The sequence below is a fragment of the Anastrepha obliqua genome, chromosome 2, assembly GCF_027943255.1.
Source record: "Anastrepha obliqua isolate idAnaObli1 chromosome 2, idAnaObli1_1.0, whole genome shotgun sequence".
NCBI classification, from domain to species: domain Eukaryota; kingdom Metazoa; phylum Arthropoda; class Insecta; order Diptera; family Tephritidae; genus Anastrepha; species Anastrepha obliqua.
The window spans coordinates 130,884,094-130,900,033 of record NC_072893.1 but is presented as its reverse complement, the minus strand read 5'-3'; the positions used below and the strand labels follow the sequence as shown (position 1 = coordinate 130,900,033).

The following is a 15,940-nucleotide window of genomic DNA, read 5'->3' as shown; positions in this document are numbered from 1 at the left end:
ATCTTATAGTTCCGGAAGAAACTTGTATTTGAACCACCCTGTTCATATTTGCTCATTTCAATTGTTTGGCCACATGTCGTTCGTTCTGCGTTGACTTCTGCGACGCGGCAGTGATAGATAATAACTGCTGATAAGAATAAACAAAACAAACAAATAAGAAATAACAGTAGGGGCAGGTGCACAGATAGCGAGCAAAGCACACTTGTTTCATTCACACACGCGCGCGCACACACACACATGCACATGTCTGCACCTGTTACCCTAAACAGTATTCACACACAAGTCACATTAAAGTGGTTCATGCCTTCCATGCACCATTTTAATGGCATAAATTTGTGTGAAATGCTCCGATCGCGAAGCAAATATTATTCGATAGACGCTTACAAAATTCACTCCCACCATTTGGATTTAGTTTTCCATGTGCAAGAGTGCGGTCAAGTTGCGAATTTATCGCGCGCCACGAAAATGAAGTGATACGCAGAAATATGGAATATGAATTCTCGCGATGCGCGGTGGCTAATGCAATACTTACTATGCCTTCACATACATATGTGTATTCCCGGATTGTGCATTCGTGTGACTCCCGGAGCATATCTCATAATTCTCAAATTTGATATTACCAAGCATTTACAAATTTATATGTTTAACAAATTAAAAGCCAGCGTAGTACCGCAAAGTGCGTCTAACTAACCAAAGGGTGCACAGCTGGTAGATGTGTGTTTGTACGAAAAATTAAATTTCTTAAAACTTCATTTGGTGAAACGAGAGCAGACAAGCGCCAGCGAAAGGGTCTCTATACCCAAATAATATATTTACGTTTTTATGAAAAAAAATTATTGTCAAAAAACGCGATGGTAAACGACACGCTGAGCAATCTAATTGGTAGTGCAAAGAGTGTTTTTCACCCTAAAAATGACAATGATATTCACTCATTTGAAAAGTATATATTCGATAATTATATACCGGATATGGAGGGCGATGGCGCGGCTGTGGCGGAAATTGAGAATTACAAGCGCTTTAAAAGCAAATCCATTTTCGAACTGCCCTGGAAGCAGCAGGACACGCACTTGTATAGCACGGAATTGCGGCGATCCATATCCAAGGAGTGAGTTTTTTCTTTCTTTTTTCCTGCTCATCAAATTTTCAAGCGTTAATACGTGGGACATTATTCACATTGTGAGGCTTGGCAGCTCCAAGTGTTGTTGAGTTTTCACCATTGCCTATAAACACTAAAGGTGAAATTGTTTGCGCCTTCACTTCGAGAACAAAAATAACATAAAAACACGAAATATGTTAAAACAAATATTAAAAAAAGGCAAAACTGTTAATCAATATTATTGGGCTATACAAGGCCTTAGTACGAGTACTTGTTCGAGAGATTGAAGAATGCTTTATGCATTTTTTTTTTTGTAAGGTAGAGGTACTTTGTTTATTTTTATTTGTTATGCATTAATTTTATATACAAGTTGCACAACTGCTTACCTTTTTTATTCCTTTTATATTTAACAACTCATACAATTTTTTTTTTTAGCTCAATGCCACGTTTACACACTCTTATCTCAAAACATACATATTTCCAAAAAGTGTTTTGCGAGTCAGTATGTATGACTAGAGGCTCATATATAAATAAAATGATAGCAGTTTTCCCTGTTATCAAATGACATAAAAACTACTTGAAGGAGTTCGGTTAAATTTTGTAAGTTAATTCCTTTGACATAGACTACCAGCTGTCCCGCTAGGTGTTACTGGAGTCAAAATATATAGAAAAATTGTATTATCGGCGGGATTTGTATTTAGAATATTTAGTATACTTAGTTACATGAAAATTATATACCATATTTTTTTATTTTTGTGTTTATTTTAAGTTTAAATGATGAGAATTTTTGTTATAACTTGTTCACTTTAAATGTATGAAGGCAATCTTTTATTATTAAATTATATGGGTCATTTAATATTGGATTTGTGGATTTGTGCGAGCTATCAAGCCGAGATAAATAATTTCATAGCAAGAACGTAATCTATTCTCGCACTCCGACTCTCACTCTGTTGATCTATCGTAACACGCCTTCACTCAAGGATGATAGATTTACAAGGTTTGGCCATTAACTAAGAAAAAGAAAATGTTGAGGGCAACTTCAGGGGGGTTCGGCAACCGAATTCTGCACGATCATTTCCCTTGTATTTACACACTCGTCCATTCAGTCGGCAATGAAGTGTCATTGGTTGGTTTCTTTCGTATATCACTTACACAGTCTTAGTTTTTTCGTAAGCAAGCCCTTCATGACCGCAGTTTCGTCAGCCTATCAGCAGATTCTGTCACTGAGCCGGATTGCGTCTGTTATTGGCTACATCTTCTCAATTCTTTTGACCATGCCTTCACTGATCTTCGTATTGTTACGGAGTTTCGCCAGGTCACTAGCAAGTGAATCTATAAATAATTTAGGCTTGACAGTGTAACTCTCTGAAGTGTATTGTTGTTTACTGCTCGTTTCCCCAAAGTTTACAAAAGTCTTATTATTGATAGGAAGCTTATTACTTTTTCTTCTGTTAGCTTCCGATCTCCGAAATATTTTTCTTTCATTGATATCTTAAGCCAGGTAAATTAAGTCTTTGGAAGAGGCCTTAAGTGGTTGTCTGCCTCCAGCCACTATACACCTCAGCTTGCATCTAAATAATCTAAGTATGATAATTAAAAAAATAATATTTTAATATTAATCCCCTGAGAGAGCGTGGGAGTGGTTAATATGGGACACTTTCATTCATTTTTAATTATTTATTTACAATTGTTGCAAAGATTACATCCATTATTGGTCGTTTGGCCGAGCTCCCCCTCCTATTTTTAGTGTGCGTCTTGGCGTTGATCCACAAATGGAAGGACCTACACTTTTATGCGGCCTTGGAACAGCAGATATTTTTTAGGAGCTTTTTCATGGCAGAAATGCACTCGGAGGTTTGCTTGCCGAGAGGCGATCGCTGTTAAAACAAATGTTTACCATTTTACTGTTGCGTGCCCACTTTGGATAAATATAATATAAGAATAAAATATTATAACAAACAAATGTATACGTTAAAAGTACACACAAATATATTTATTTATATATGTCTGTGTTATTTTCATTAGCTTAATGGCATTGGCATAATCTATGACGTCATATTCAAACAAAAGTCGAAAACAACAAGCAATGAACAAATAAACGTCACTCTTGCGACAAACGCGACCGAAGCGCTCTGCAATAAAAAAAAAGAAATAAATAAAAAAACTGCTGTGTGAGATACTAATTCTTTGTAAAACCAATCATTACAGTGTATACATAATAAGAGTATCTCAGTTATTAGCAGAAATCTTTGCTTTATTTTGATTTAGGGAGGAATGGTAAATTGAAAACTTTATTAACTTCGAAGCCGGGTTTCTTTAAGCAAAGGCGCGTAGTGTGCGAGTATATCATATAAATATCTTTATATATACATATATCTATGTACATATGTGTGCATATATAGGTAATGTTACCATTTTTTCTTATGAGTGTTCCAAAAAAGTTGAGCCCTTTTCACTAATCCTCCAAATATTCATTAATGAAGCAACATAGCAAACAATTTCTATAGCGGTCAAATATTTTATGACTTTCCATGTATCAGTTGCAAGGACATGCCCACTTTCTGATGAGTGTTTCCAAAAACATTCGTATACGGGTCGTCATGAGAAATATTCTATCTTTCTGCTAAAAAAGAGGTTGTCTGTACATTCGGTTTACTGACGATAGTTTAACGTGACAAGATCATAAGAAAATACTGATGTAATGGTTGCAATTTTCAAAACAAAATTTTAATTTTATTTGTTTGATAGATATTTTGTATTGATATAGAGGAGGAGGTAAATGGAATCGCAATGAAATAGGTCAAGTTACATTTACACAAACGTGAAAAATGACGAAGCATTTATCTAATTCATAAAAGACATGTCCAATTTCGATTGTGCATCAGACGTTAATAAGTCAACAACACTAAGAGGCAACATCATCGATTTGACTTTTTCAAGAAACATTACACTCGAAACACTCCCTTTCATTTCCTATTTTTCCTATCATAGTCCTATTCTCAACAGAGAAATGGTTCATTACCATGCACATAGGAAGAAGGCATATGCAAATACAAGTATGTGAATTTATATACCTACATATGCGCATATACATACATATATATGCTCACTCAAGTAGGAGAGAGCCATATATCGAACGTTGCCGAACGCGGGGGCCGATTGTGCTCTTTGTCGTTCGTTCCGCGCTCTCGCTTGCAGTTCAAGCAAGGTACATTAGCTTACATTTGCTTGCGTACAGAATAGATTCGTACATTTGATATGTCTATATGAGTTGTATGCATCTTTACAAATAGATTTGTTCTTTTGACGTGATAACGTCTTATAATTCGATTTAGCCGGCTGCACGCACGAAAAAATGTGTCGTTACCTTGCTCAATGGTCGTTATCTTGCTCAATCGTCGTTATCTTGCTCATTCGTCGTTACCTTGCTCATGGTCGTTACCTTGCATGAACTGCAAGCGAAAGCGCGGAACGAACGACAAAGAGCACAACGTTCGGCAACGTTCGACATCTTATTATTAATTTGATTTACTTGAAGAATTTAAAATAAAACCAAGTGTATCATCATCATCCTTACCGAATTTATAATTAGTGACGACTAGTTGTTAATAATACCTGTTGTTTTAATGTTATTATTATTCATTTTTTTATTATATATGAAGGAAAAAATGTATGGTAATATTTTCCACATACCTTATAAGATATGTTGTATACTAATATATGTATGTACCTATATAAACATGCATATACATATACAATTTCGCTCAATTTTCAAAAAGAACAAAGCTATATGTAAAGATGCATACAAATCATATGGACATATCAAATGTACGAATCTATTCTGTACGCAAGCAAATGTAAGCTAATGTGCTTGAACGGCAAGTGAGAGCGCGGAACGAACGACAAAGACCACAATCGGCCCCCGCGTTCGGCAACGTTTGACATCTGGCTCTCTCCTACTTGAGTGAGCATATATAGGTATGTATGTATTGCGCGTTTGTATATAAATTCACATACTTGTATTTGCATAAGCCTTCTTCCTGTGTGCATGGTAATGTACCATTTCTCTGTTGAGAATAGGACGATGATAGAAAAAGTAGGAAATGAAAGGGAGTGTTTCGAGTGTAAAGTGTCTTGAAAAAGTCAAATCGATGATGTTGCCTCTCAGTGTTGTTGACTCATTAATACGTTCCCTGTCCGCTGAGCCACATATGGTTCAGTAAACGTGCGCCTGATAAGCACTGATACGTTTCTGAGCCATATGTGCGTCAGGGGATATATGAACCACATGTGTTTCATGAACGTGCAGAAGCAAAAATGTCCCTTTACGCTCATGGACCATATGTGTTTCAGGTAGAAATACCCTACATTCCTTTTGTTTTTTTTTTTTAATTATTATTATTACTAAAGCTATCCCATGACTATAAAAAAACAAATTATTCAAAAAACCCTGTTGGACTTGTCGGTCAATTTTGCATTTTTGTATTGGGACAGGGAACATGTTAACGTCTGATGCACAATCGAAATTGAACATATCTTTCATGAATTTTATAAATGTTTCGTCATTTTTCACGTTTGTGTAAATGTAACTTGACCTATTCCATTGCGATTCCATTTACCTCCTTCTCTATATCCATACAAAATACATATCTATCAAACAAATAAAATTAAAATTTTGTTTTGAAAATTGCAACCATTACATCAGTATTTTCTTATGACGTTGTCACGTTAAACTATCGTCAGTAAACCGACTTTACAGACAACCTCTTTTTCTTGTTTGCAAATTGCGCGAAATTGTATATGTATATGCATGTTTTGGCATAGGACATATCTATATTATATATATATATATTAATTGGCGCGTACATATGTACATATATTAGTCTATGAAAATTACTCCAAAGTATATATAAGTATGCTTGTTTATATACATATATTAGTATACAACATATCTTATAAGTATATGGTAAATATTACCATACATTTTTTCCTTCATATATAATAATAAATTAATAATAAAAACATTAAAAGAACAGGTATTATTAACAACTAGTCGTCACTAATTATAAATTCGGTAAGGATGATGATGATACACCCGGTTTTATTTTAAATTCTTCAAGTAAAACAAATTAGTAATAATCAGTAGTAATCGTTTCCTCGACAGTCGGTTCTACGTTACCGAAACGACCCAGATTTATATCCGGCCAAGGACTGTCACTCCAGCAACATTCTCCATATGTAAGTAAGGGGAATGTTTATGCTGCTACAACAACAACAACAACAGTAATAATCAATAAGAAGGCATATGCAAATACAAATATGTACATTTATATGCATATGCGCATATACATACATATATATGCTCACTCAAGTAGGAGATAGCCAGATGTCGAACGTTGCCGAATGCGGGGGCCGATTATGCTCTTTGTTGTTCCTTCCGCGCTTTCGCTTGCAGTTCAAACAAGGTAACGACGCATGGGCAATATAACGACACATTTTTTCGTGCGTGCAGCCACCTAAATCGAATTATAAGACGTTATCACGTCAAAAATTAAAACGTATTTCTGATATAGCTGCGTGGATAGCCGCAAACTCTTCGAAAGGAGTCGTGGCTGTATCCCTTTGAGCAATACCCGTCCAATGTAGACTGGGAAAATTCAAATAGGAATTTCTATATTTCTCCAAAATTGCTGTCACAATTCATTTACATACTTTATTAATTCTGTAAATAAAATAAAACGAAATCAAATTATTTTGTATTGTTTTTGAGTGATCACTCATTTCCGCTAAATCTACTCAGCATTCACGCAATTCCTATTTTCGCTTTGAATTCTAGATCGTTAAACCCATTAGCACCAAGCGAGTCTAGAACCAGCATACGCAGCATCAGCCCAACGTCGCGTAAAAGTGCCACTAGCAGTAATTGGAGCGGCCACACCACGGCGAAGCATGAACAATCGACAGCGGCAGCAACAGCTGCTGCTGCTGCTTCAACGATGCCGGTCGAAAAGGAGAAGAAGCGTAAAGAGGTCTCCAGTTCGCGTGTGAAGAAATTTCATCGGCACTTTACGCAGGTGTCCAAGGATGAGAAACTCATCAATTGTAAGTAAAAAGTGCAAAAATGACTATATATATATTATATATACCTATATATGACTTCGTATAAAAAATAACTAAATGTTAATTATAATATTGACATTATACAGATTTTTCTTGTGCGCTTGTCAGCGACATTCTGCTCCAAGGACATCTTTATATAACGGATCAGCATTTCGCATTCTATTCAAATGTGTTTGGTTATGTGACCAAGGTGAGTTGAATAGTTGGCTGCTGATTGGTATTTCACACATAGACACACTGTCGCTCACATGCCTAAGTGTACCTCCATTCATTATAATTACCCAAGTTTTCCCTTTTCGCCACCCTCATTCGTCCCAACAGGTTGTCATTCCCACGTCGTCCGTTACAAAAATCTCCAAAGAGAAGACGGCAAAAATCATACCGAATGCCGTGGGTGTCGCCACCGCCGATGAAAGGCATGTGTTCGGTAGCTTTATTAGCCGCGAGGCAGCCTTCCGCCTAATGTGCAGTGTTTGCCCGCCACTAGCACCTGCCGAAATTCTTCCAAAAATACCCGCAGAAATTGAAGTTTCCGAAGAATATTCCATTGAGGATGACAGCAGTTGTTCGATCAGCGGCAATGAGAGTCCACCGCAAGCACTGGCCGCAGTAGCAGCTGCTGCCGCTGGTAGTATGAACGAACTTGGTCAAACGCTAATTCGGCGTAATTTAGCTGGATCCAGTCATAGCATTGCCGAGGGCAAAACAACTGCACATGAAAACCATCGTCATTCCGGTACAACAAAAAACAAATAAAATAAAACAAAACACACAAATAACGAACTTTTGTTAATTGCAGATATTCCAGTAGATGCCAAACAAGCCGGCGCCTTCTCCAACTCCAATTCAGCGCCATCTACGGCAAGTCACAACTCCAACAGCGACAAAAGCGCCACCTGCGTTGGCACAAACGCCAACTGTAACGACGGCATTGTGACCACAGGTATAGCACTGATAGTTGCCGGCACCGCCTCTTCCACCACATCAGCTTCATCGTCACCCACGCCATCAACATCGTCTTCGTTGCCTACTACAGTGATGGCTGGCACACCTAGATCAGCTGCGCACGCAGCTGTGTCAAGCTTTAAGACGCTCAGGCAAAAAGCGCTGCTACGCTTGAAATTCCCCACGGAATTACATGTGGTTTACTTGGGTGTGCTGCTAACCATGGTGTTGGCGTTATTCTCCGTGTTCCTGCTCTATAGAATACTGGATATTGAGGCGAAAACGAGTACCCACACGCCAACGGAATTCAATTGGGTGCGTATGGGCAAATGTGAGGGGAGAACGAGTATAAGCATAATTCAAATGTGTTTTTTATTTTGTTTTGTCACATTTTCCAGCAGCGCTCCGGTAACGATGACGATATATTCGCAGAAGCTTTGCGTTGGCAAAAGGAACTGCAGGCAAAAAGTACTGAAGAAGCTCAGAATATACTTACACACAATTTAGAACAAATTGCCAAGGTTAGTTATCCTTTTATTGGCCATTAAATAATAATTAGTTCCGCAGTTATGAGGTTTTTTTCCTTTTATTTCAATTTATTTGCGCAAAAGAAATTGCAGCTTTTTGTTGTATTTATTTCACTGCACGCAAGGCCGCATTTATTTTATCAAGACTACTTAGCTGTTAAAAATTTTAGCGGCGGCATATTTATCTTTTTTCAACGATTTTGGTTCAGCTTTTTGCTTAAATTTTTTATTTTGCTTTTTTATAATAAGTAACATAAGAATTGTGTAGGTGCGGCCGAATGTAACAGAAAACTATGGGAATATCGAAATTTCTAAAAATTGTGCAAACTAAAAATTTGTTGGTACTATTTTTCAAGTCTCTTAAAATGTATGACTTTTTTATCTTCGATAACCCATAAAGAATATTTAAAAAAAAGCTTATCTGAAATATATTAACCCGCTGTTAGGTTAGGTTAGGTATATAGCTGCCAATAAGAAGGCAGAAACCAAGTTCGCTAATTGTGAGCTAACAATCGGACTACTTTTCACATTGCATGCGAGTGTGAGTGCCATAGCTGAAAACAAGTATCAATCAGACAAAACTAGGTAAGTCGCTGAATAAACCACCAGGGGTTAAAGGGATTGCCAGCAGCCTCTGCAGCGCCTCTATCCTTTCTTACGCGCAACGATTGTGTACCACCTTTTGTCTCCTTCGTTTTTTCGACAGTCTGGTCTTTTTTGAGGAAAACACAAAAATCTATATCCAACCAGTAGGTTCCTATACTTTTGTGATGAGTGTTTTATACTGAGCCACGTCCCTCTGTCACCTAAATTTTGACGTGATAACGTCTTATAATTCGATTTAGCCGGCTGCACGCACGAAAAAATGTGTCGTTACCTTGCTCATTAGTGTTACCTTGCTCATTTGTCGTTACCTTGCTCATTGCCGTTACCTTGAATGAACTGCAAGCGAAAGCGCGGAACGAACGAGAAAGCAAACAAAGCAAACGAACGGCAACGTTCGACATCTTGCTCTCTCCTACTTAAGTGAGCGTATATATGTATGTATATGCGCATTTGTACATATATAAATTCACGTATTTGTATTTGCATATGCCTTCTTATTGATTATTATTAATTTGATTTACTTGAAGAATTTAAAATAAAACCAAGTTTGTTAATAATACCTGTTGTTTTAATGTTATTATTATTAATTTTTTTATTATATATGAAGGAAAAAATGTATGGTAATATTTACCATATACTTATAAGATATGTTGTATACTAATATATGTATGTAAACATGCAGATACATATACAAACCGACTTTACAGACTACCTCTTTTTTTTCATACCGCCGGTATTCTTTATAAGAAATTGCCACTAACTTTTATCTTTGCTGAACCTGCTTGTGAGTCGTTCGAAATTATTTTTAAACACTAAGTGACGTAAAATTTTGCAAGCTAATAGACCCAAAAATTTGATAGTTTCATTAATTTTTTTTTTTTAAGAAGTTCCATTTCTCTAAGAAAAAAACACCCATTATATTTATACAATGTGATCTAAGTGACGTTTGATGATACGTACATACGTTTTTGTTCTTAAATCTCTTTTTTAATTTTCATTATTATTATTACTACCAAAACCACGCGCTATTTATATTTTTTCTTAGATTACCCACTTCATTCGCCTAAACAATAATCGCTGCTGCCTCTAGCTAATCATATTTGTATATTTCAAGGTTCATCAATGAGTCCCATACAGTGAATGTTGTGTGAGCAAAACAAAAACACAATTTCAAAACTAAATATATTTTTTGGTTATTCCATTGTCACCATTTCTTCGACTTTTTGTTGTTTAACCACCTGCCCGGAATCAAATGTAACGCACAAAATGATTGCCTGCCAACAATCAATATCTTTTCAGCTTCAAAACAAAGCTTATTATTGCTGAAAATAAATACAGATAAAACCCGCCTATGTTGATTAATATATTACTGACGCTTGAAAAACCATGGCGTATACAAACAATTTTTAAATACACCTGCCAAAATTCACATTCAAGTGATAAATTGCGCCCTACAGAGGTGCCACAGGTGTTTCTCAATGTTGTTTCATTGCACCAATGAAGCAAAGGGCGCATATTCCTGGGATCCCCGCAAGTCCGTATCAGCTGATGGAAAATGTATATGGAAAATTACGTAATAAATTAGATTTATTTTAACAAAACCAAAAGGCTACGGAGGCTTTAGAGAATGCTTCCTTTTTTCGCCAATATCCTGCAAACATGGCTACGCATTTTTTTATTTGTATATAGGTTTCTTTGCCAACAATTCTGTAAACGGCCATATTTTCCCTGATTTTCATTAAAATTATTTAAAATGAAGAAGTCAATATATTTTTTTCAAAATTGGCATACAGTTTATTTATACATTAAAATAAAATAACAATTTTTTAATTTAATAATTTTTTATTTTAATAATTTAAAATGGCGGATATACACTCAATTCTTCCAGGAATGTCGCAGCGGTGCTTCTCAATCGGCGGGCCAAAGCCAAAAAATTTTTGTTTATTAATGTCATAATTTCTATGTGAATTAAAAACAAATGGGGGAAAAAAATCACGGAATAAAATGCTTCAAAAAAAAACAATGAATTTTGGGGCGAATTTTCCTACTATTTTTGCTTCGAAAAAATTATTTTTTCGAAAAATTTTCGAATTGTAAATTCACATAGAAAAAAAGGTGTGTGCAAAATTAATAATAACTTTTAGAGTTATTGTGTACGACAATTCGAAAAATATAGTTTTGAGAAAAACGCGTCTAAAGTTTGAATACGTAACTATACCTCTCTCTCCCAGCGCTCGAACGCAAAGAATAGAGTCGTCACGGTTGACGATCTATAATATAAGAAATACTTAAATTTACGTTCTAAAAATTTTTTGGCATATTTTTAAAGGATTATATTATTAACAATAACATTTTATGAAAACAATTTTTTTTCCTTTTACGAAATTTTGCAGGATGCTATACTTTCTTCCCTTAAACATATGTTAACACATTTTTTATTGTACATTTATTAATAGACTACATTTTGTAAATTAATATAAATGGCATTGCAGTCTTTATATTACTGTCTCTCCTCTCCCTACTCTTTGCAGGTGCGGCGCAGTCTAGAAACACTCTCAATGCTAATCCATGACCGAAGTTCAGCTTATGCAAATCGCGATGATAGTGACTGAATTTATATTTTAAATTAAAATATGTTTATAACCACTAAATATTGAAGAAAAAATTTAACGCCTACACATTCATACATAATACATAGGTACACAATGATTTTTAAGGAAATGAACTACTATTATATTAAAAAAATATATATAATCCAAAAAACATGGAATAACCAGATTGAAGGCAGAAGGGAAACGAAAAGCTCAGCTAGAAAGTAAATGGAAGAAGTTAAAAATCTTAATTAAGCATTAAACAATAAAATTATAAAAAACTCTTGGGCAGCAGAAACAAAGCAGCAGCTAATCCTTAGCTTAGAAACAATTGAAACATTAGTATTTGAAAAGCACATTGAAAGTGGAAATACATACATACATATTACGAAAAAATTGCGCAGTCAACAAAAAAAGAAAAAACCAAATCAAAAACCTTTCTCAAGGCCTCATACGTACGCATATTTTGAAATGAGTCTTTGCCAGCTTTAGACATTTTAAAATATTAAAATATTTTGTAAACCATTTCTTTACACGCGGCTGTGCTTTCAAGTCAATTCTTATGGTTCCTATTAACGGTTAAAGTATTATTTTGGTGTTACATATAGTCATGCTTATGTGCCAAAGGTATTTTAAAAACGTACGAAGCGAAGAACCGCGACTCAAGGTGGGAATCCAGTATTTTAGGCATTTTGCTTATTTCAAAATATGTGCACATGCATGTGTATGTATGTATGTATGTAAGGTCAATAATTTCTATATACAAATTATAGCAGGTAATGCAAGTATGTATTTAAATATATCGAAAAGCAGCATGGAAAAAATATTAAGAAAAAGTTTTGCAAAACTTAAATTAATTAATTAAAAACTACGGGAAAAAGTACGTAGATAAATTGCGCTGAAAATTACAGAAACGTCGCTCTTATTTTCTTGGCAACATCGTTGAATTATAAACATGCAGATAAAAGTGAAATTTGGCAACATCGTAAAATTTGATTGATTTAACTGAAAGCATAACGGAAAGTAATGAAAATTGGCAACGTAGTTCATTAAACCCATATGAATGATAGGAATAATTGTAAAAGTCACATAGCTTCACTGATCTACGCATAAAATGCAGGATTTTAATACTAATATAAAGGTAAATACATTTCCGGCTGCGTACAAGTAAAATAGTGCGCAGAGTTGGCAATTTTCAATGGAAATATTTCACATTATAAGAATTCTAACAAATTTATATACTAAAGTAAAGAATGTGTGGTTATAATTTATTTCCATTGAACTATTTTTATTATGAAGTAGCAAAAAGTTGCTCGTTTTCAATACACAAAAGGTTGCTGAGCATAAAATGTATGCAGATTTTTTTCTAGGCTTCTGCGGAAGTCTCATGTCACTCAGAATGCGCCAAGCGAGCTGACTTTGGCGTTCAATAAAAAAAAGTAGAAAGCCACACGGTTGGTTGTGTTTCAGTAAAGTGCTTGCCGTATTTATTATATTTAGAAGCTTTTGAAGGCAAAAGAACTATGTTGACAGTTTCTAGTAAAGTAAAAGTTATAGGAATAAACTTTTGTGTGCTGCGGATTGTATTTTGGTATTATTTCTATTCTTATTTTGAAGCCTTTGTATGTAAAGTAGCAAACAATGTTGCCAATTTTTAGTAAATAAAAAATTAGAAAAAATAACTTCTATGTCCTCTGGAATGCATTTTAGTTAGCTTTCTGTTGCATTTTTCGTGATTTGCTACTTTGCTAGTAAAATAAGAAGGTTGCCAATTTTCAGCACAAAAAAAAATTAGAAAATTCAACATCTTCATTTTTCCGTGTTTTCGTTTAAACTTTTTCACTCAACTTCCATGCGAGTTTTAGAAAAATCACTAATAAAAACAAAAATAATAGAAATAAAAAACTTAGGTAGCATGTTTTGCAGCGCTGCTCAACTAATGGCAAATAAAACACACCATTTTTAACTATGGTAATAAAATATCAAATAGTTTCTTATTCAAGTGTTAAAAGCATCTAAATGTTCTACTCTTATAGTAAGAAAATGTAAAGTGCTAAAAAAACAAATGCCACTAACCGCAAATCAAAAAGTTCACAAATTATTAAAAAAACTAAAAATAAAAAAATTTACTACGAAAGCAAGTAGAAAACTTTCAGTGACAAAAACAAAGCTGGGACTTGGTGCAATGTTGGAAACGTTTGCAGGTCACGGCAAGCCGGCGCACACACAAGCGCCGACCTTGCGCGATGGCGCACGTTATTCAAAATTATTACGTATAAAATAAGAAGAAGAAAAATCATAAAAATATAAATATTATGAAAATACACCCTTTGGCTCATTAAAGTACATTTTATCCAAATTAAAAAGAGTTCTAATAATAGAACTTAAAATAAAAATTCACCAATTTTTTGAAAATAGCTTCCCATTTCCCTGCCCGTCATCATTGTGTAATTTGTTGTAGACATACATACATATGTATATATTTAAGATTTCTTTCGATTTTTACGCTGAGCGCTTCAGCGTTTTCTGTATACAAAAAAAGTAACGAAAAATTTGCATGAAACTGGCTTTCTAAGTTACTGCATTTTGCAAATTTTCCATATTTTTTTATAGAAATTCAGAAACGAAAGATTCCCCCTGTGATACAATTAAACATGCATATATATTTTTAATTATATAAGAAAATATAAAAACAAAAAACATTATTGCTGCAAAAATTTGCGCTATAAAAAATTTTTAATTGTGTAGCCGTAGATGCGTATTTATAATTTATTAAGCAATAAGTTCGAGCGATTTTAGTTACATTTTTTATAAGTGCAAAACAAATATATAAACATTTGTTGTTTAAACTTTGTGTGTAAGCTACTAACTGCATAAGCGCTTAATAACTAAGAATTTTTTTAGTTTGTATTTAAATAATTTTAGTTGTAAACAAATTTGTCTATTAACCCATTCATATGAATCTATGAATTTTGTATATATTTTTTATTTGTGTTTTTCTCAACTTTCAACCTCCTTTCAACGATCCTTCTCTGTGCTGTGTCACTAAATATTTAAAGATTTCTATTAAAATTGTTTACTATATTAGTATTTTAGTAGTTGTATGTACTTTTTTGTGAGTACAATGTTAGCATTAAACGATCACACACACACATACATATTTATATTTAATATAAAAAATTGCTAAGTGTGAACTTATTTAAAGAAAAAATTAATTAAAATGCGAATTAATTATGTGTTTTTGTATGATTATTAACAAAGGAAAGTATGAAAAAATTGTATATCTGTAGCTTTGGAATAACGCAGCCAACGGCAATTCCAATACAATCTACACTTCCATTGGGAAAAGATATATAATATACAAAAAATAATAAATAATACATGGAAAAATGTTGAAAACCACATACATACATACATACCAGCACTCGAGTAAGTAGCAGTGCATACATCTCCAGCTGTACATATGTACATATGTATGAGAATATAGTATGCAAGCACAGCAATAATTTCTAGTTGACCGCTCAGTTCCCAGTGCCAGAGAGTTTAAAAAATCAATTTTTAGTCCAAGGCGTTTCTTGAGTAACAAATACGTTCTATATTCCTATGTTCAAAATTTATTTTTTAATTGAAGAATGTCCATTAATCTTGGCCGTTCATGTTTAATTAAAAATTGGTGCCTAAATTTCTTTGAAGGAGTAAATTTCTTTGTTTGTAATTATTAAACAAAAAAATGGTAAATACACAGCAAAAAATGTGCGTTTGTTTTTTATTATTTAAAAAATGATGTTTACGTATAAAAATATTTACACAAAATTAAGAAAATAACAAGTTTAAACAATTTTTTTTTTTTTAATTTTTTATGTTTCCACATTTTGCAATGAAATGTACTTTGTATAAAGGGATTTAACAAAAACAATTTTGTTTTTTTACCTTTTAGTTAACATTTTGTACTGACATGTAACTTGTATAGAAGGAATTTAGCAAAAAAATTGTTTTAACTCAGTTGGAACTGGGAATTAGAGAGTTAAACGGAATTATTTCAAGCAAAACGAAAT

General features: G+C 34.0%; 1 protein-coding gene across 3 annotated transcripts in view; it reads left to right on the top strand.

Annotated features, from left to right (window-relative positions):
- The window catches only part of LOC129239621 (serine-rich adhesin for platelets-like), a 120,109-nt gene extending 104,169 nt beyond the window's left edge, over nucleotides 1–15,940 (top strand). For 2 of the 3 annotated variants that reach the window (XM_054875272.1, XM_054875270.1), the window contains 6 exons: nucleotides 6,933–7,198; nucleotides 7,303–7,406; nucleotides 7,538–7,952; nucleotides 8,016–8,476; nucleotides 8,560–8,682; nucleotides 11,826–15,940. In XM_054875272.1, coding sequence (XP_054731247.1) covers nucleotides 6,933–7,198; nucleotides 7,303–7,406; nucleotides 7,538–7,952; nucleotides 8,016–8,476; nucleotides 8,560–8,682; nucleotides 11,826–11,906 — 1,450 coding nt within the window. In that variant the 3' untranslated portion in view covers nucleotides 11,907–15,940. The remainder of the gene's footprint in view (nucleotides 1–6,932; nucleotides 7,199–7,302; nucleotides 7,407–7,537; nucleotides 7,953–8,015; nucleotides 8,477–8,559; nucleotides 8,683–11,825) is intronic. The other variant, XM_054875271.1, reaches the window with a different exon arrangement.